Raw genomic sequence first — 21,405 nt, forward strand, 5'->3', positions numbered from 1 at the left:
AAGCAGCACAGCTCGGATTTAGGATATCTGAGCTTAATCACAGTTCACATAAAATCTAAAAAATAAATCTCAGGAAAAATAAAGGAGATTAATGAGTAACCCAGTGAAAAAAGCAGTTTCGCTATGAATATTTTCCAAGTGTAAATACATATAACATTTTTTAATTATTATTTTCAGGTTATTTTCTTAGCTCTAATGACCTCCCTGCACTGTGGTTTGCTTTGTCTTGCACACAGCGCATTTATTTGGAATGGAATTTTATTCAGGACTTGTATTCCACTGTCTTACATATGCCCTTGCATACGTATCTCCAGATCTGAAACAATAACAACAACAACAAAAGCCCACATTTCCTTCTATTCCCTGGCTTGCCAATAATAAGTCGTCCCTGCTGAGGGGAGCTTGGCTGGTGGCGTTTTGTGATTTCTCAGATAACAAGAGCTTTGCATTTCTGTGGAATTCCCATTTGCCAGCGAGCTGCTGCTGCCGCTGCCCTGATTGATATATGACTGCAATGGCACTTTTCCATTTGACATTCTCTCTCCCTCTCTCTCCCTCTCTCTTAAACAGCCCTAACTTTTGTGTGTTGCAAATATAAAAGGCAAACCATGTGACAGAGGGACAGCAGAACAAAAGCATTTGGAAGCAACAGGACCTCTTTTTAGCTCTCTGAAGAGTTGGAGGGAAGGAAGGAGCAGAGCATTTGCTGAAGGTAAGCACACAAATTAGAGTTTCCTCCAGCTTTTGAATGTTTCATGGGCTTAAACAGAGAACTTAGTCCCTTAATCAGACAAACACACGTTCTCTGTGTGCTGACTTTTAATTTAAATGCGATACTGTAGGCTGGGAACAGCTTTAGTACCTGTCTCCTCATCCTTCTGTCTTTAGATCTGTGTTCCTGAAAGATGCCTGTAAGCAAACAGAGAGGTGGCACAGTCTGAGCAACTTGCTTAAACATTTACTTTTGAGAGTGTGCCGGGTTCCTGTTTGCATCTCTGCACAGGCGCTCACTGTATGGCTTGGAGTGAGTGAATGGACGAGCCGGGTGCTGCCCCAAGTGTTGCTATTGCCATCACTGGCTTTGTCCCATTGCAGTAGGGAGTCATGGATGCAGGCAAGCCTGCTACTTTAAAACTGAGCTGTTTACTTTTATTGCTACTTATGCACATCCTTCTTTTGCCAGTCATCTGTTGGAGCACTCAGAATAATTCAAAACAACAGGCAATATTTATTTCTAGCTTTGTGTGTCACGCTCTGTGGGAGCACCCTTAATTTGCACGTTATTATTTATCCAAACTTCTGGGAAGCTTTACTACAGACTGGACAGCAGTGGCTATGGATTAGACTAGATTTCATACCCATCCTTGATTGGCTGAAGCCTATGAGGGAAGCCGTGGCGTTTGCCTTTGCTGTAGCCCCGCAGGGTATATTTAGTAGGTAGCCGACCCTCGGCACGACGCGCCGTGCTTGTGGCCGGGCGGGCGGTCGCTGGGGAGGGAGGATGCTGCGCGGGACCCCCGGCCGCCTGCTGCGGGAGGGGGAGGCTCTCGGCACCCTGAAATCCCGGCGTGCCGAGGCATCCTGTTGCTGTGTAGCGGTGTCAGGGGACGAGCATGGCTGTTCTCTGCCTCTCAGGGAGAAAGGAAGAGTTTTGCTGTTATGAGCCAAGAGATAAAGCAGCAGAGCAGTGTAAGTACAGTCCTTTGGAGTGGATAGTGCCCTGAGAGAGCCCTGCCGAGGAGGAAAGCACCATCTCTCTGCTGAGACTCAGGTAAGAGAATTCAATCTATAAAAGTTCAAATCAATGGGTTCAGTAGCAAAAAAGAAACAACCAACAAAAAACAACAAACCTGAGTAACAAAGACAAACCATGTGAGGAGCAGTCTCAGTTGTTTGGGCTGTATTAGCTAAATGTTCCAGTGTCAGTAGAGGGACTCAAACTGAATATGAGCTTGAGGTGATAATTTTCTAGTGACAGATATGATTTTGCAAGGTATTCTGTGTGCACTGACTCCTGTGGGACTGTCAAGCAGATTTCTTATTCTACCCTTGAAGGTGATTTCGGTTTCTCCCACAGTGTCCCCATAATACATCCTATTTGTTTCTACCTCTGACTGATGGCAAGACAAGTGACTTGCTAAAGTTTCTGCAGTTCTTTAGAGACGAAAGAACCATTTTTTTACTATGAAACATTACAGTTTCTAAAGTTTAGTGACCCTGTCTAGTCACTGGGAGGTGAGGGCTCTGCAAACTTAGGATCCTTATGGGTGCTTTCCAACTCAGGTTATTCTATGATTCTATGAAATGATTATTTAAAACCGCCAGTGGGTACAAACTCATTTCAAATCAGTTCCTCGCTGTAAAATTATTTTCTACTGGAGGCAACTCATATGTCTAATGCAGGTCAATGAATGTGGATACAGTAATCACAGTGCTGTGGTTATTTGTCCTTCCTCCAAAGAAAATATATGTTTCAGGACCTCTGTTTTTTTCCTGTTGAATTGCTAATGATGCTCAGTTTTGCCCAGACTGTGAGACCTTATTCGTATCTGTGAGCAGTTATGCACATGAATAATTCCCTTGACTTAAATAGAACTGTTTGGTGAGTAATTACTTACCAGATTGAATCAGAGGTTACTAATGTGACTTGTACCTTGACATTATTCATGCTGGAGCAATGCAATCTTATTTGTAATATTGGTTTTATAAAAATATACTGCAAGATTTTCCAGTTAAAAGCAAATAGGGAAGGAATAGAAGATGTTTCCAGCTTACAAAATAGGAAGAAATTTCATTTAGTTAAGGGATATAATTAGAGGCTACCACTGTTTATTCCAATTATGATCTTGATATGGACAACATTGTGTAGAGTTAGCTGTAGCAGTACCCCAGGTAGCCATCAAACTGTTGCTGCACTCAGCAACTGCCACTGATCCCAAATGAACAACCCCTCATGTGCCATAGATGCTGAGGCAGCACATGTACACTCTTACTTGTTTGAGTTCCCAGTGCTGCCATATTTTTTGCCATGGTGGTCAGGAGGTGAATCACCTTCTTGCAGTCTGGTGATGATGTCTATAGTGACTTTTTTTGACAGGGAGCCCTTATGGAGTCAAATTAATTCCCCATTTTCTTTGGGCCACTGCTATCCTCTTCCAGATGCATCCGCTGCCAGATGCACTAGGAAGTGACCGAGGTTGTTGTTGGACTTTGGAGGGGGCTGAAGACCTATGCTGCAAAGCTTGGGTGAAGTCACTGAGACATGTTTTTGCAGCAAGTCTAGAAGATCATCTGTCTAATGGAAAGTAGAATTTTACAAAGATCCTGTTTCTCCCAAACACTACCATTGCAATTATGACTACCAACTACTATTACAAATAGAACAAGTTCCTCTGCCTCTAATATCCTGCTGAGTACCAGGAGGCACTTGCCTCTCTGAGGTTTGGAAAAGTTTTGCTACATGAGCCTATACTACAGTGCCCTGTTATTTGAGTAATCACCTCTTGAACGTGGCTGGAAGCGGCCACATCAAAGCAGAGCACAGAGACCCTGGGGCAGACAGCAACAGGGGAACTTGCTGCCATGAGAGATTTTTCCCTAGCCCCATCAACCTAGTGCTCAGAGTCCTGAGAGCTAACAGCCCTTCCCAAAACTCTTTAAAAATAAAACCCTTCAGACTGCAACCCTCCCATATTGAGTCCTTTTGCTGAGCCCTGTTCAACTTTTGCCCTCTGTGATATCTCGTTCCATTGAATCACTGTGGGTTGTGTAAGCATGTGTTTCTTTTCATCAGTGTTCAGTATGCAGCGTCTCCACTCCTTGCCCTTCCCCACACCCTGGTATCTTGGGATAGGGCGAGTAGCTGTGCCCACTTCATCTTTTTTCCTGCTCTTTCCTTACTTCTTTCTCGACAGCCCACTTGTGAGCTGGCTGGCAAGAGAAATGCTGGATTGCTGCTGGGTTAGCTCAGCTGTCTGCCTCTGACCAAGAGCACCCCTCTTTGCCCACACTTCTTTGCAGGCATACGAAGAGATGCTGCTATCTCTGCTGGATATGATCAGCTGTTATTTCCTTTTTATATGTGTCAGTGTGGAACATATTAAAATTTCTCAGCAGTGGTATGCGTGGAATCCTTCTGATGCCCCACCTCTAACTTAGCTGAACAATAAAAGCAAGGTTGTAGTAAGCCTTTGAGCAGCTGGCGGTCTATATATTCCTTCTTTTTTCACATAATCTAATTCAGACCATTACCCGGGTAACAGTGGCACTACCACTTTCAGACACCAACAGTTCTTGTCCCCTTTGTTGGAATTTAATTGTGTGAATTTCGCAGAGATCCCTCCTGCCATGAGCAATTCCAGCCTTTCTTCTGGCCTCCCAACATTTGGCTGCTGATGCCATGGAGACAGCGCACCCAGGAATTCCACTGCATTGCTGTTCTTCAGCTTCTCTTTGTTATTTTTCTACCTGCATCAATCACTGTTATGGCTCATGCTTGTCACATTTTCATGCTCATTGTTACGGAGCTGCAGACGTCGGTTCAGCAGAGTGGAGGCAGCACAGGTTACGTTGCCCTTTAAGACATGTGAGTTGAAGATCTGAGTTAATGCCTCCGCTCTGGTTTGGCAAAGGTTAAGCATACCACGGCAGTGACAATCGCATTACTGTCATAGCAGCACAGCTCAAAGAGAGTAGGACCTAGGGGAATGCTGTTAGATGACTTAAAGTTGCTACCATGAGCCAAATGCTTAGGTTCTGTAATTAATCAAGGTACATAGATGTTAGTCTGAATTTTGCCTGTCTATTAAAAAAAAAAAAGGATTTTGCTGCAGGGAACATTTATTTCAGTGATGGGCTACCTCCAGCATGCATAGAACACTGCTCATCCTGGTGGCAAGGAAGTCTTTGCTTAACATTAAAGAATGAGAAACTCATTCCTGCATCTAGTGATAACTACAGCTCTACAGTAAATGCATTAAAAGTAATCTCTAATCATCAGGAAAGCAGTAGAATGAAAGCCAGAGAACCAGAAACATCCACTGTTTTGTAGCACACTCCAACAGGTAAGAGAACACATGCCCGAATGCCCTAGACCTCTCAGCAACTTGTAATTTGGCCAAGAGTCATTTTACCCTGTGTTGGGTCATAAGACTAACACAGAGGTAATTACTGAAGCAGATCCTATAGCTAATGCTCAGCTGGGAATATTTGCATGTGCCCAGCAGCCTCCACCCTGCTGGTTTCCTGCTGGGAGAGATGGGAACCTTTTGAATATAGCTTGGCTCTGAACCTGAGGGGCAATGCCATTCAGCACTGTTTGGATGAGCAAGTGCAAAGCTGGATTCCTCCATGTTTCCATCCCCAACTCATGATCAGGACTGCTGTGTAAGACACAAGACTGAAGAAAAAATCCAAGGCTGGCATCACCTTGCCATTAAACAGTTCTGCCTGCCCTGGGGCTAATTAGAGTCAGATCCTATGCATGCCTCTAATGAATCTATTTAAAGTTTCCTAGAGACAGCAAAAAGAAAGAATAAAAATACAAGCGCTCTTTTGTCTACTAGTAGCTATTCTTTGCAAGTGTATTAAAAACCTTTCTCCATTTTTGTCCCTGCCTGTCTGCTGGCTGGGCGCCAGCCCACAGCACCCACTAGACGTTGTTATTTCAACTGCCCAGCAGCGCTGGTAGCTCTCCCCCCACTCAGCTACCTGGAGGACTGAAAACACACTTGGAGACTTGAAAAGGGGAGCAAAACTTTGCTTGCTCGAGTGCCGTTCAGCTGGAATTGTTCCATCTCATGCTCCCGGTCCCCCCACTGTGCCCCTACTTGTGGGGCCCTGCAGAGCAGCCACCAGAGCTCCAGGGCCATCAAAAGCTATGAGTTCTTCCTTTGCATGTGCTGCAATTACTGACTCAGTGTTTCTTAGGACTTACCATGGTTTTCCTATTTCATATATATGTATATATTTCAGTCTGCTTACCAGCAGTATTTTTCTTCAGAAATACTTACAATTGAGCAAAATATCAGAGCAGAAAATGAAATGTAGGCATTTTTCCAGTAGTGTGTCTGACATTTCTAGCTGTCCAGAACTAGTGTTCATTTTCTCATCTTGAGTTTTGTGGGACAGTGCTCTGCAGCTGCTGGCTGGCAGGTCATAGATCAGAGCAGCCCTCAGTAAGACCAGAATATGTGCTTCTTTCCTGTGGACATCCAGATCAAGAGGCCCAAACCCCTTCTTCTGAGCCTGCTATGTATGGCTCATGCCTGGAGGTTTTTAAGGATGGGTTGAATGGGGCTGTGGGCAGCCTAACCTCTTAGGTGCCCATAGCGGGGAATTGCAACTGAATGGGCTTTCAGGTCCCCTCTGTCTTAAGCCATTCTATGATTCTAAGATTTATTCTCTTTTCCTTTTTGTTGCTTCCTTCCTTTCTCATGCTGGTAGCCAGGAACCTCCAGGCCTTTTCTTCTTGAATTGCACAGATCTACACTGCTTTTTTGCTGTGGGCATGCACATCCCTCTGACTTGTTTAAGGCTCAGCCCTCAGTGTCCCTGTGGGCTCCCAGTCCTGTGTCCCAATGGCCCTTTGCCACCTCTGTAAGCAAAGTGGAGGAGAGAAATCTGTCAGAGTGCTGCAAGGAGATATTTCTCTAACAACACAACAGTCACAAAATAGATAAGTATTTTGAATGCACATATGGCAGGCCAACTACCTCAATGGCAGAAAATGGCTTCAGTAAAATAATGAGAAGAAAAGCACATTTATCAACAGAACTAAAGCATACACAGGATCTTATAAAGCCTCTCAGCTGACAGAAAGCAGGATCAGGCAGAGCATGTTAGGTTGTCTCTACTACGAGATGTAACAGTCTATTAAATTGCTCAAATGGTGACATCTATGATTTTGTCACCCAAGCAGTTCCTAGGCAAAGTGTGGAAGGTGACATGGCCTGGAAGCTGTCAAAGTGCTGTGGAGCCTGGAGGAGGCCTGGAAGCAGATCATGTAATGTGACCGTGGCACAACAGTTTTATTCCTACCTCCCATCCTCACCTCTGGCCCTTTTCATGGCAGCGGAGAACTTAACTTTGCAGAAAAAAATCCTAACATTAGAATCATAGAATGGCTTGAGTTGGAAGGAGTCTAAAAGACCATCCAGTTCCAACTCTTCTGCCACGACAAGGGACCATGAATGTCCCAGATCCACTAGATCAGGCTGCCCAAAGCCTCATCCAGCCTGGCTCAGAGTGCAGGAATGGGGTACTCACATCTTCTCTGGTCAGCCTGTGCCAGGGCCTCATCACTCTCTGGATAAAGGATTTCTGCCTAATGTCTAATTTGAATGTAGCTTCCTTTCAATTGAAGCCATTATGCTCTTTCCTAACACTACATTCCCTGACAGATATTCCCTCCCCAGCTTTCCTCTAGGCCCTCTGTAAGTACTGGAAGGTCACAATGAAGTCTTCTTGGAGCCTTCTCTTCTTTAAGCTAAGCAAGCCCAGCCTTTCTTCACAGGAGAGGTGCTCCAGCCCTCCGAGCATCTTTGTACCCTCTTCTGTGCCCACTCCAACAGCTCCACTCCTTGTGTTGGAAGCCCCAGGTCTGGACTCAGTACTCCAGGTGAGACCTCATGAGAGCAGAGCAGAGATGTACAATCACTTCCCTTGCCCTGCGGATCACCATATAGAGCAATTCCAGTTCAGATCTTAAGCAGGGTACAAATGCCCCAAATCTCTGCTCTTCTGATCCAATTTTTTCCAGGTATGACAAAGTTATCAGAAAATCTACTTTGCCCTCATAAAGATCTCTGTGGTGTTTTTCTCAGAACAGCAGCAGCAATCTAAACACACATACACACACACATTTAGTAACAGTTCTTCAGGGCTGGATTTTGGAGAAACTGAATGGTCTTATAGCTTTTCTGTTTACATAACTAATTGAGAATGAGGGAACCACATGGCAGGTTCCAAGTAATTGCGTTTACCAAATATGCACAACACGCAAGGCCGGGCTTAGTTATATATACACACTGCTACTCCAACTGGATTTTGGCAGCCTCTGGAACATGAAAGATGTTGAGTGAATTGAACTGCATCATCATCATCAAGTAGAGGTCTCAAGAACAAAAAATATTCTGCAAATGAAGGCCAAGCCGAACCTACGTGCATGCCTAATTCACAGGCTCATAAGCAGGGAACAGCTAAGTGGAAGTACACCAGAAATGAGGTTTTCTGTTGCTACCTTCCTATATTCCAGGGTAAAAGTTGAGCAGATCCAATAGACCTTTGGAGAATTCCTTGTTTCTTGATTTTTTCCATGATACATAGCAAAAGAGAATTTCTGTTTGTGTTCTCTCAAAGCAACTGACTAAATAATTCCAGATGATGGAATTTTTATTCTGTTCCTAGCACAAACCAAAAATCTTAACCTCCTCTGCTATTTAAATTACATTGAGACTGTAAGTGAAAAAATGCTTACTTCAAGCATTCAAAGAACAGGTAATGATAACATGAAGTTGGTAAAACAACTTTAACTCTGCAGCAGTATTCATGTGTGGTGCAGTCTTAGATCAAATGTTTGCATGATCTGGCTTTGGGATGGCTTCCATTTTTCCCTGCAGTTTTTTGATAACATTTGTAGCAGTTTTGAATGACAGCTGTAATTTAGCATGGTGAATTGAAAGTTTCATTCATTCTCTGGCCAAATATTTTTCATATCTAATTTTCATCCTAAAAAGATGTAGTAACCACTTCATCTTCTTTGTGGGATGCTGTAAAACAGAAGCATTTCACCTTCCTCTTAGCTCAGGAGATTGAATGCTTACCACAGGTTTTCTGATCAGAAGTAAGAGAAGGACTGCTCAAATTAAAAAATGTATATATAAGAAAGAAAAATATTTATCTGAAATTGTTGATTTTGACCAAAAAAGCGGTATGTTCCAAATGATATAAAACACAAAATATCATCTTTAAGTGCATCTATAACAATTAATGATTAGAGGTGTACTTCTGCTTTGAGACAGATGGGTGGACAGACAGATGTAATTCCTGATACCACATAACGTGTAGGATTTTATAATTTCAGACAGTGTTTCAAAAAAGAATATATATATATATAAATAAAATAAAACTTGAGTGCTAATTTGAAACAAAATCCCACTGCCTGGTTTAGGTGGAAGTAGGAATGTCATGTCAAGGTGATGTACCTGAATGAAAATATTTAGACCTTTTATAACCAGTCTAGAAAATGTTTTACCTCTGGTCCAAATACACACTAACTTCTGTATGTCTAAACTTTCCTGTGAGATATATATATATTTTCCACATAGCTCAATATATGGTATATTTACTCGAGTAATGTATATGTGTACCTAACATAGGTATGACAGTAGATTCTGGAGGTGCAAATATCTCAGTGTTGTCTGCAGTCCCAGTTCCAACACATTCATTTTGCCAGTATGTCCATCAGCAACAGATCACAGCTTTTTCATGAAAGATGGGTCATGAAATACAGAAAGGTGGTCTCTTTTTACTAACAAATATAACACTCTGCTTCTCTTTTGTTGGAATTTTATTACCGAGCTACACTTCATTTCTTTGCCAGGAAAGTATCAGGGAAATTTTAAAAGGCTGTTGAGTCTGCTAAGACTTTTTGTGCAGATTTTATGCTGTGCTTATCCTAAAGAAGGTACAGACGCTTTCCTTTTCTCACATTTTCCCCTCCTCCTTTTCAACTTTCTCACAGTGTTTTTGTGAGGCAGACTCTGTGTCATTCAATTATTTCCTGAAGCAAACTAGAGAGATAAGCCTTTGAAAACTGAGCCAGGACGCCAGATTTCTCTCACTGTATTAAATCATACTGATCAAAACCATAGAAAGATACAGGGGGAAAAAAAAAAAGAAGAATGGGACAGAGAGAGTGGGAAATGGGGATCCCTGGATGTAGTGGTAAATGAGATGAGTCCATCCAATATCAAGTATATTTTCTTGGACAGAGAAGGAGTTGCTGGGTGTGTAATACTGGTTAGCTATGTTGGAGAGAGACCTTGCCAAGCAATGTTTTGGTCAGCCTCTTTAGAAAGAAGAATGGGAAAGTAGGTAAAAGGTTAAACACAAAAAAAGTTCATCACTCCTCCTGTTAGCTAATGCTTGGACAACATCTCTGTGAACCACAGCCCTGCTTCTGTGGAGGGCTCTGTCCCAGCTCCCATGACAGGGGTTTCCCTCTCGTCTTGCTGAAATGTCTGGAGGAATATTTGTTGAGATGAAGGAGGGTGTGTGCAAATGTGTCTGAAATCCCGTGTTTGGCCTTGCTTAAACTGCCTGTACTGAGAAGACATAGTATTTTTTCAGTGCCACATCCACTGTAAAACATTTGCTTACAGAAAGGACTACTATGACTTCTATGGCTAAGTACAGCAGGTCAAATATCAGGCACAGAGAAAAAAATATATATACTGTCAGTTAAATACAGTCACATAAATTCTCCTTTTCTATTTAGGCACGTGAACAATAGTTCGAACCCAAAAAAGGCTTTCATAAATGTCTAACACACAGATCATCCCTAATTACATGAATTTCTTCCCAGCATGAGACCTTGCCCAACAAGTCTCGACTCCCAGCTTGGACAAGCTCTGGAAGTGTTTACTGCTGCTATGTGCTCCTCTTGCAAAAGTGTTGGAGCAAGCTATAAAGCAGTACACAAATAACTGAGCACTCTGGTGGGGAGGCCTTGCTGTTTCATGCTGTTCAAGAGATGAATATCAGTCGTCTTATAGTACTGTTAGCAAAGCACAAAGCTGTTTTGAATGAGGCTTGTGCAAGGCAATAAGCGCACATGGCATCTCTTTTAAATAGGCGAGAAGCTTCGGGGAGTATTTCTGTATGAGCAGTGAACTTTTTTGTCATAGCTTTCTTCAGAAAGGCCTCACATTTTTAGCTGTACTGAAAGCTGCTCTTTCCTCCAGCAGGTTATGCTCCAGAAGGATAGTTCACAGCTCTTCCAAGCTGTAGCTCTCTGTAGTAAAACACGCTGTAGCTCTCTGTAGTAAAAGCAAAGTTAAATCACCCATTAAAGACTACAGCCATGGGCAGGCCAGGGAGATGTTCTCCTGAAGGGCTTTTTGGGGTTGTTTCAAGCCAGGTTTTGAGGGACCCCTCCTGGTCTCCAACATGCCACAAACTGAGATGACTGAATGGCAATCTGTGTGACTCCACCTGCAGATCTATCTTTTCCCCACTTGATAGCTGGGATGCACTTGGGTATTATGGAATACTATATGTTTCAAATCCTGTTCTTTAATTAACAAGGACTGCACTGCTTGTCCCCAGGCAGGGGCCAGTTGTGTCCCTTTTTCCTGCAGTAGCCCTGCCTGTCTCCCTCCTCTCCATTTGCTGCCTAGAAAATTCCCTTTTGTAAGGCAGGAGGCAGTCTGGCTCTGGCTCTAAACATGCGTTTTGACACTTTGAGTGAATACAGTCCTTCCCATTTGCAGCAAGCTCTGATGTGTTATCCATCACCAGTTTTGAGGAGAACCCATTAGGGACACTGCTGAGTGAACAAGATGGGTGCTGAAACACTTGTAATATGAAAAGTTAAAAGGTTCTCTGTGGTAAAAAAAAAATGACAGAGCAATACTTAAAGTAACACATCTCCTTCCTAATGCCACGTGCCATACCTACTGTGGGAATGATGCTCTTTCAGGGAGTGTGTTTTGGCAAGCAAAAATTGTATAAGCCTTATTATTATTTATGCCTGTTTTTCTTCAGAGCTGTTTTTGGTCAGGATTGTGATTTATGGTGTTTTTATTACAGCTACATGGGAGATTCTCTGATGGATTACAATCTCAGCAAACTAACTCCAGAGGAAGAATGACAGCTAAGAGACTTAAACCAGACTTTTCACTTTCCTGGAGAGGAACTGGCTTGCAGTATTTGGAGTTTTTTTAATCCTCTACCTCCCTCTGCTGTTATCACAGCGAAGTTCCTCAACAATGGGAAGTCATGTACTTGCAGCTTCGATTTCCATGCTCTCGCTCCTGGCAATGGTTGGAGATGGGGATGGCAAACCAGACAGTTCCTTCATGATCGACACCGATCCCAGCCGCTGCATGAGGCATCACTATGTGGACTCCATCAGCCACCCCCTGTACAAGTGCAGCTCAAAGGTAAGGGCTCTGCTCCTCCACAGAAGTATTAAAATGAGTCATTTTGTGTGAGTTCCTCTTGATTCTTTCTTCTTCAGAAGGAGAAATACATGGTGATGGTCAGATTAACATGCAGTAAACAAAGTGATTCAAAGGAGTACACTCAGGCGACAAGCAATTTCAGAAGACTAGGTCACGCTGGAAATCTGTGGTGCCCCATCCCTGGAGGCGCTCAAGGCCAGGTTGGATGGGGCCCTGGGCAGCCTGAGCTGGTGGGGGGCAGCCCTGCCCACGGCAGGGGTTGGGGCTGGGTGGGCTTGGAGGTCCCTTCCAACCCAAATCATTCTGTGATTCTATCCCAGTTAACCTCTCCTGCAAGTGAATTTTTAATTGGAGCATGAAAACTTTTGACTTGTGAGATCAAGCGCTGAGACAAAGAGTCAAGTGATAAAGTTGTAATGAAATACAAATGTGAAAAACACTGCTGATTTATCTTCTCTTTAGTTTCAAAGCTTTTGTTTTAACACAAAATGCCAATTGGATGTTTACTTTAGGGCTTGACAGAAGGGAACACAAGCTTGCCCTTTGAGATTTCAAGCCTGAAAGATCTAGTGTCAAAGCAGTCTAGTAGTCCACATATGTAGCCTACAGTCATTTATTTCATTGCATAGCAAAAAAGAATTGGAAGAAACAATGCAAAAATCCTTGCTGGTCCCATTTATCTTGTCATCATTTGCTTCAAACATCTAAGCCAATACATATGCAGATGTGTGGTCTCCACGTTGGCCATCCTACTGTTCCTCAGAAAGGGATTTGCCTCACACACACTGTTCCCTGAGTTAATGAATAGGAGCAGCAGCCCATTACAGCACTTCTACCAGTTGTACATGTAACAGAACAGTTGCTGGGGGTTTTAGGGAAGAAAGGCTGGCTGTGATATAGAAGCAAAACCCATCCACAGTAAACCTGGGAGCATTTCTTTCACCACCTGAATGTCTTTGTGCACAAAGCAAATTATTTGCTTCTCACGTTCAGCATGGGGATGAAGCAATACCATTAGCAGCAGCGGTCCAGAAAGTCTAAAATAAAGCGCAGAGAGAATCACCACCAGAAAATCATCCCAGCTTAATGCTCAAGGGCCACAGAGAGAGGCTGTGGTAGAGGCTGGGCGCCATCCTGGAGTCACTCAAGGCTAGGTTGAGTGGGTTGTGTGCAGTCTGGTCCGGTTTGTGGGTGACAGCCCAGCTCGTAGCAGGAGGTTGTGGCTGGGTGAACTTTGAGGTCCCTCCAATCCGATCTGTGACTCTATGGCTATATGATTCATCTGCAGGTCTGTTTGTTTTTCACATGCTAAAGGTATTGCTTACTACAGAAGTCTTGGGCTTTGGTGTCTTACTGGTGTCTCACGGTGGAGGCTTTTAGGATCAGAGTATGATGTGAAGCCTGAGTTCATGTGACCAAGAGTTGCAATTGCGCCTTTCCAGGATTCTGCTGCTTTTTTGCATGATGGCTTAGATGTCCATACTTGTGTAAACCTGAACAAAACCCTTTCACTCTGTGGTTGCTTTCCTTCCTCCATCATCATCACTGCAGGTTTGTGTTAAAAGCCTTGCTGCTACAGGCATCACATAGAACATTGGTTTTCTGAAGAAAGAATGAGAGGAAGGAAGGAAGGGAAGGAAGGGAAGGAAGGGAAGGAAGGGAAGGAAGGGAAGGAAGGGAAGGAAGGGAAGGAAGGGAAGGAAGGGAAGGAAGGGAAGGAAGGGAAGGAAGGGAAGGAAGGGAAGGAAGGGAAGGAAGGGAAGGAAGGGAAGGAAGGGAAGGAAGGGAAGGAAGGGAAGGAAGGAAGGAAGGGAAGGAAGGAAGGAAGGAAGGAAGGAAGGAAGGAAGGAAGGAAGGAAGGAAGGAAGGAAGGAAGGAAGGAAGGAAGGAAGGAAGGAAGGAAGGAAGGAAGGAAGGAAGGAAGGAAGGAAGGAAGGAAGGAAGGAAGGAAGGAAGGAAGGAAGGAAGGAAGGAAGGAAGGAAGGAAGGAAGGAAGGAAATAAGAAAAGAATCCCACAAACAAATTGTTTTCTTATCGTTCCTATTGGGGAGAGAAAAGCAATCAAGCATATGAGACTGGGAATGATAGAAATGTGAACAAAGAAAGCAATCTAATGAAAAACATATTCTTTTAAAACAGAACTTTGATAAAAAAGCTGCTGACATAAATATCTGTAACTAACTGCAAAAAAATGTCCATGACATTTTTTTTTTTTAAATGAGGCCTTTAGAGGAAATCATGTTTGAAAATATTATCACATCTTTTGCCTTCCCAAATTCCACAATGGTTTCAAGAACAATATTTTAAGAATATTGCAAGATGTACGACTTTCTCCTGGAGTGGAAAATGAAAGCAGTTTCCCTACAAAGCAGGGTAATTTTGACTGTTCCTAGAAAACCTCTCTGTAAAGTTAATCTCTTTCTTCGTTAAAGTCTCAGGGATCTGAATCATTCTGCTAGACAGATGGCTTCTGTTCTGGATCTAGCATATAAACACAGATCAATATTAGACTTGCTAATGAATATTAGATGTGATGTCTGTTCCTGTACATACTGTGATAAAACATAAACAAGTCAAAAAAAGGAAGTTTCTGCTGGAGTAGCTATGGGAATTGCAGTACATCTTGTTTCCACTGTGTTTCCATTTTGGAGCGAAGACAGAATTTCTGTCAGAGATTTTGCCCTTTTTCTGGAGTGATGCATTGGTTTCACCAAGCCATTTTATTTTTTTTTTTCAGTCTGTGCATTTTCCCTCTTTAGTGCAGCACAGAATTACAGAAGTTAAAATTCACTTCAGAAATTGCAAGATGTATTAATTTTGTTGTCCATCTTGGTCAGAAAAGGATTATGTTTACCATATTTTTCTGTGGAGAAGCTGCTAATTGTACCCACATGGAAAGTAGTCTTGAAACATGTGGAAAATTCTCCCAGGTGTAATTTAACCATTCAAATCCCTCTTGCTTGTGACATCAATCAGATGTTGAAAATAGATTTCCAATGGTTTTGGAAATGTAACCCATTATAGTAACAGAATGTTTAGACAAAACAAAGAGGGATGAAAGAAAATAGAGTGCTCCTGAAAAGCTGTATTTTCCTGTGAATTCAAAGAAATATGTGTGTCAACTCATGAGGTACTGACTTTTCTGACTGTATTGGATTTTATCTGACCTCTGTCACTGGCCTTTGGTGTGTTGGATTGAATCAGAATCACAGAATTGCTCAGGTTGGAAAAGACCTTAAAAATCATCAGGTCCAAGCACAACCTTACCATACTACCCTAACTAACAACCCTCTGCTAAATCACGTCCCTGAGCACCACATCCAAACAGTTTTTAAACACATCCAGGGATGGTGACTCAACCACCTCCCTGGGGAGCCTATTCCAGTGCTTAACAACCCTTTCTGTAAAGAAGTTTTTCCTGATATCCAACCTAAACTTACCCTGATGCAACTTGAGGCCATTTCCCCGTTGCCTTGCTATCACAATCAGATACTCATAAATTATGGTATCAGCTATCACAAGTGCTTCCTCAAGATGTGCCAGAGGCATGCTGTCACTGATAGACTAGCAGTAAAGAATCTGAACCAGAGAGACCAAGTATCAGATATAGAAAAATATAGCAAATGTTGGAATACATTTGTTCAGTATGTGGCTCATGATGATTGTAGCCATTCCTGCTTGCAACCAGGCCATGAATGCTGTATGCAAGTCTTTACTTGTGCATTCAGCACATCTGCTCAGGCCTTAGCACACTGTTGAAGAGTGAGGAATACAGGACTACTAATACCAATAGTAACAAACCAGTTAATAAGTTCTAAATTTCCAGAACACGGTTGTTCTGAGATTCTGAGATTACTGACCTGAAGTAGAAAAAAACCCATACTTTTTTAGCTGCTCAAACAAGCACGTAGGACCCCCACTGCTCTTGCCTTGCATTGCTTTATACTTCCGTGAATAGCATCATGAGGTGATATGAACAGGCTACTATGCACGGGTGAGCAGGGGAGCCAGGAGGCACAGATATCAGGTTATAAAATACCCACACATTTTTACTATATATACACTTAGTGTATTACTGTGCCATGCCATCATATCATTACTAATTATTTAGGCGATAATCTCTATTGTGCTATGGTATATGGTGCAATAAACAGCTGGTGCTATTGATTAAATGGCAAAGCAAATCTTTTAAAGTACATGCTATTTCCAGCTCATTTGCACACCTGCCAAAATCTGCTGGTGCTCTTTGAGATTTGTGAGAAGGGGGTTAAATTGTGCTGAGAGCTTCAGGTTTGTTCAGAAGTCTAGAAAGCCGTGAAAATGGAAAACCTGAGTCAAATTTTCCTGCAAGCTTGACTTGAGATGCATGATGTAGTTCCATTTTTGAAAAATGTACACAATAATCCAAAAATAAAATATAAGACCAACTCCATGTAACTTTACTGGCACAGACTGCCCATGGAGGAGGTGGAGTCGCTGTGCCTTAATGTGTTCAAGAAACATGTGGATGGTGGATGTGGCACTGAGGGATATGGTTTAGCGGGCAGTATTGGTGGTAGGTGAACGGTTGGATTAGATGATCTCAAATTTTTTTAGAGGTCCATAATTCTATTCTACACAGCCTTAAAACTAACCATACTCTTCTGAAAAACTGGGGAGCAGCAACATTTTAGGTTAAAATTATAATCTCTACAGAATGAAACATGTTTTTAAAGACAAAGGTTGCTAAGCAATTAGAAATGCGGTTGCATAATGAAGAAACGTTGAATGTCTTTGCACTAGAAAGCTTGATTCTACACTATAATTGTACTTCTACAAGTCTTCTGTAGTCCTTGGTAGCTGTTATTATTTTTTCTGGTGTTTCTGTAAGTACCTGCAAATACAGGAGAACAGCTGTGCGGCATAAAAAATTCTGAGGAGAAATGTGCCAGAATTGACTAATTGCTCCAGCTCCAGAAGCATCAACCGTTAGAAGTCATCTCCATCGTAGAGCAACATATGCTGTCACATGTGGGCTGAAATCACAGAATCATAGAAGTGTTGGTTAGAGGGGACTCTGAAAGTCCTCTGAAGCTCCCGGAAGGCAGCTGGTGGCTATATTATATCCCCTATTGCCACTCCTGAAGACAGTTGTTCTGCACTGTCTTTATAACTCCCTTCTAAGTGACTGCAGTTGGATTCCTCCTCAGCCTCCACAACAGCCAAATGCTTGGGAAGTCTGACAGAGCTCACAATCTGATGAACTGGTTAAAGTGGGGGACCTAGTGAGAGCTGTCAAAAAACAGCGAAGGAAACTACTTGTTTTACATGTCCCATACTTCCATCATTCCTTTGTGGGAAAGGAATTAGTCAGCCATGTCACTATTCTCCAGCTGCTTGCCTGTTGCTGTGGGAAGGGAGTTTTGTCTTCTGAGAGACAAAAGTGGATTTTCATCTGGGTGCTAACACTGTGGTAACTTTTCTTTTTCCTCTTATATGCTGGATACACTGATAGTAAGGAGCTATCCTTACTCTATATCTAAAGCTGGTGTGTGGCTTAACAGTACACAGAAACTTCCTTCCCACCATATTACTACTAGTGAACGAGTGAATTGGTATATGAATAGGCAGCACAGGGTAGTTGGACTAGATGACCTTTAAAGGTCTTTTCTGACTCAACCGATTCTGTGGTCAAAGGAAGGGGACGATAAATTCATGCTAGGAATTATGAAAGATGGCAAATCTATTGAAGAGCCAACAAGCAAACTGAGGTGGAAGATGCTTGGTTCCAAGCCCAGATCATCAGCTCATGAAGGCACCTTCCTTCTGTTGACTGGAAGTGTAGTTGTTGATGTGTTAACGCATTTTGAAGTAATACTTTATCATGCAAGTAGTCTTGGATGAGACATTTGTAAGTACTGTACAAAGTATGTTCATTACTGAAAGCCAGTGCTTTTCCCAAGGAGGCAATTAGTGCTTTCAGTACTTGATACCAGGAATATTCTCTCTTCCTTTCACCTTTCCACATGACTAAAGAAGAGTTCTTCTGATAATTAAACATTCGATATATCTGCTTGTATGATTTCTGTCCAATTGAGAGTGTGCAGTGAAAGAGTATTAGAAGTATTAAATGTTTGTTAATGTTTGTTAATATTTGCCATCACATCTATAGTTGTCCTTTTGGATTGTCTGGAAAAGTCATGAGATATGTACAATATGGTCAAAATATGATAATTTTCTTCTTTGGTTGTAGGATAAACTTAAAACTTTTTTGCTGCATACGTTGTCACCTCCATCGCATTTTGTCCTTGCTTGTATGATAAGGAAAGTTGGTTTAAAGTCTGTATTGGTTAATCGGAATTAGCTGATCTGAATAACATTTAATTCCCCGTGCAAGTGTTTTCTATGTTTTCTATGTTTTCACTGCCTTGTGTTATGCAATGCATTTTACACAAATACAACTGATGTGATAATACATTTATGCATACAATTGCAAACATACATTTGAGGTGACCTTTGCAGAAAACATTGCCAGAAACATAATTCTTTAGAAGCAATAAACTAAGCTTCTTTATACTTCTAATTTATATGTTTGTATTTCTAAGCAATTGAGAGATTTACTGACCCCGAGGACCAGTTTTGCTGATCACTAGTACATAAACTCAAAACGCTGGAAAATACCCAACCAAAGCACTAGGCTGGCTGATGATTTAAAGTCTTGGCTGCCATAAACCTGAGGCCAGCTTGCAGTCACTGTGCCTGGAAAACAGGTCTGGCTGCAAATGTTTTGAGCCCAAGATCAGCTGTCAGAGAACCAGGCCCCGTATTTGTTACTAGTAATAGTGTCTGTAAACATAGGAAAGACTCAATTTTACTACATCCTCTTTATCTCTTCAGTTCTCTCAAAGTGTACTGCACAAGGATGGATGCCACCACCAAGGTGGGGAGATTTGTTTGGTGATGACATCTCAGCCAGACTGGAAGGACATTCCTAACCCATCTCTCTTCCTTCACAGATGGTGCTGCTGGCTCGCTGTGAAGGACGTTGCAGCCAGACATCACGCTCGGAGCCAATGGTGTCCTTCAGCACTGTCCTAAAGCAGCCTTTTCGCTCCACCTGCCACTGCTGCCGGCCCCAGACCTCTAAGCTGAAGGCCATGCGGCTGCGCTGCTCAGGTGGCATGAGGCTCACTGCCACATACCGCTACATCCTCTCCTGCCACTGCGAGGAGTGCAACTCCTAGGGACACTCCTGCTGCAGTGCTGCAGGAATGGGATGCTTCTGCTGGGGAGGGCTCCAAGAAGGAGATGAGGCCAACAATCCCAGGCTGACAATTCCAGGACACAACTAACCAGCTGAGAGATAATGAGGAATATCTCCCGGGGCCTGAATGGTTCTGGTACCAATGTGCAATCTGTGGCAACAGCAAAAGCATGTGGACTTGTTTTTAAGCAACCTTTCTTTTTTGCCGAAAGGATATTTTTGCCAGTTTCTCCTTTTTCAGGCCCAGCTCTGATGACAGAGGTGATGATTCACTTTGGGCCCAGAGCAGCAACAGCTCAACAAAGAAGGCTGGAGGGGCAGAAGCACTGTGCACTGGAAGCCAGCTTTCAGATGGATGATGGGCATTGGTTCCCACATGCAACATTTTCACCTGTCTGTATTCTCAGACTCCTAGCTATATCAGCCTTCACACAAACTGTGTTGTTGGCAAGGGCTACCTGTTGCTGATCTGTCAGCCAAGTGCTGGATAACTTTAACTGTGGTTTAGCAGAAATTATAAATAAATCACTGAAAAGTGAACCTAATACAAAATGTACCTCTGGGACTACCCAGCGCCAGCTAAAATGATTATTTGCAGTATACAGCATCACAGTTCAGTGGTTGAGGGACTCTTGAGAAGTGTAAGGTCATGAGGCATTATTCCCCTCTAAAAACCTGTAAACATGACACATTGCATCTGTCACAAAAGCCATTATTCAAACATTAAAAACTAAACAAAGAATAAAATGATGAGTACTAAATGGAGTCTTCTCTTATTCTGTTTACGTACAGAGTCAGAGCTACTGAAATAACAACCAAATCTAGAACTTATTTTAATCTACAGACCACCAAGAATCATTTATTCCTTTTAAAGACAGCTGGGAAAATCACATGGATGTGCCCATATAAGATTTAAGGCAGAGTTTGAACCCTAGTGTTAACCACTGGGCCACAAAGGTTGTGTTTCAAGTTTCAGTTTATTTTAAGTTCTGCTATCTGGAGTCATGGAGAACTCACCACCCAGTTGGCAACCACTGGGGAATGCCACAGCTCTCAGCTGGGCCATATGTCCACCTACATCTGGATGAGCCATTCTTTGGATAGAAGTCATGGAGATGTCAGGAGCATCCTTGCTGTGTAAGGATCCGAGTTCAGAACAGTTTCTACTCGGCAGCACTGGCATGCTCAGTCCCTTCTTGGAGCTGTTCCCCTGCACAACAGTGCCTGTTGGAGGCCCTGTGGCAAGGACAAGAAGTATTGTCCAAGCCCAGGATTTGCTCCATCTGTTCAGCACTGTTCTGCCTGTCTGCAGTAAATGATGAAGAAAGAGATTCCCAAGGGCTACCAGGAAGAGCAGCTGTCCTACGTTCTGCTCAGCTGTTACTTGGTCTGACAGGGGAAAAAAAAAAACTCCTCTTCCACTGCCTTCTTATGGTGGGTATGCATGGGATATAAGAGAACATGGGGAAAGGATAATGGCCTTGTGAGACAGATCCTGGAGGAGGATGGTGGTCAGTCAGAAGTGGGGTCAACTATGCCCACAGACACTGGTTGCAGAGAGGTTTGTAGTGCATGGGAAGGACTCTGTCTCCTAGAGACAGCTTGAAGGTGGGCAGTTTTCAACATCCCAGAGCTGCAGGCAAATAAACAGGTGAATCAAAAAGTTAGAAGCTAAGGGGCACAGATTAGAATTTCAAATACGTGCATGATGAGCCCTGGTGAGCTCATCAGACACCTATCATCATTTCAACGCTGTCAGTCATTCTTCTCACATGTGATACATAGTTTGAACATCAAAGGGTGAGAGGTGGGAGCATAAGCCAGGCATTATCACCAGATTACTTTATATGAAAGATTATGTGCACACGTTTTCTACTCTCTTTCCATTTCCAGCATCCAAAAAAGCACCAGTCTTTACTGTTGTTAATTATGTGGAGAAAATTTCAGTAATTATCTGAAACTTCAACAATACCTTT

The 21,405-nt window shown here is 42.7% G+C and overlaps 1 protein-coding gene across 3 annotated transcripts; it reads left to right on the forward strand.

The window, feature by feature from the left end:
• Nucleotides 1-390: 390 nt before the first annotated feature.
• NDP (norrin cystine knot growth factor NDP) lies at nt 391-20,190 on the forward strand. Of its 3 annotated transcripts, XM_015884137.3 has the most exons (4): nt 391-712; nt 1,636-1,771; nt 11,812-12,164; nt 19,182-20,190. In XM_015884137.3, exons 3-4 carry the CDS (start codon nt 11,991-11,993, stop codon nt 19,407-19,409), a joined length of 402 nt encoding a protein of 133 aa, XP_015739623.1. In that variant the 5' UTR covers nt 391-712; nt 1,636-1,771; nt 11,812-11,990; the 3' UTR covers nt 19,410-20,190. The 3 variants fall into 3 exon arrangements, with proteins under 3 accessions (XP_015739623.1, XP_015739633.1, XP_085405084.1); XM_015884147.3 differs by lacking the exon at nt 1,636-1,771 and having other exon boundaries at nt 469-712; XM_085548958.1 differs by lacking the exon at nt 391-712 and having other exon boundaries at nt 1,454-1,771.
• Nucleotides 20,191-21,405: the final 1,215 nt, after the last annotated feature.

Source organism: Coturnix japonica, chromosome 1, assembly GCF_054131305.1.
Source record: "Coturnix japonica strain WE chromosome 1, WE-NBRP24, whole genome shotgun sequence".
Classification (NCBI taxonomy): domain Eukaryota; kingdom Metazoa; phylum Chordata; class Aves; order Galliformes; family Phasianidae; genus Coturnix; species Coturnix japonica.

Excerpts from the sequence above, each read along its gene's own strand:
- NDP (XM_015884137.3), top strand. The coding sequence starts at position 11,991 with ATGGGAAGTCATGTACTTGCAGCTTCGATTTCCATGCTCTCGCTCCTG. Across the intron at positions 12,165-19,181 it reads TGTACAAGTGCAGCTCAAAG|ATGGTGCTGCTGGCTCGCTG; the intron begins GTAAGGGCTCTG and ends CTTCCTTCACAG.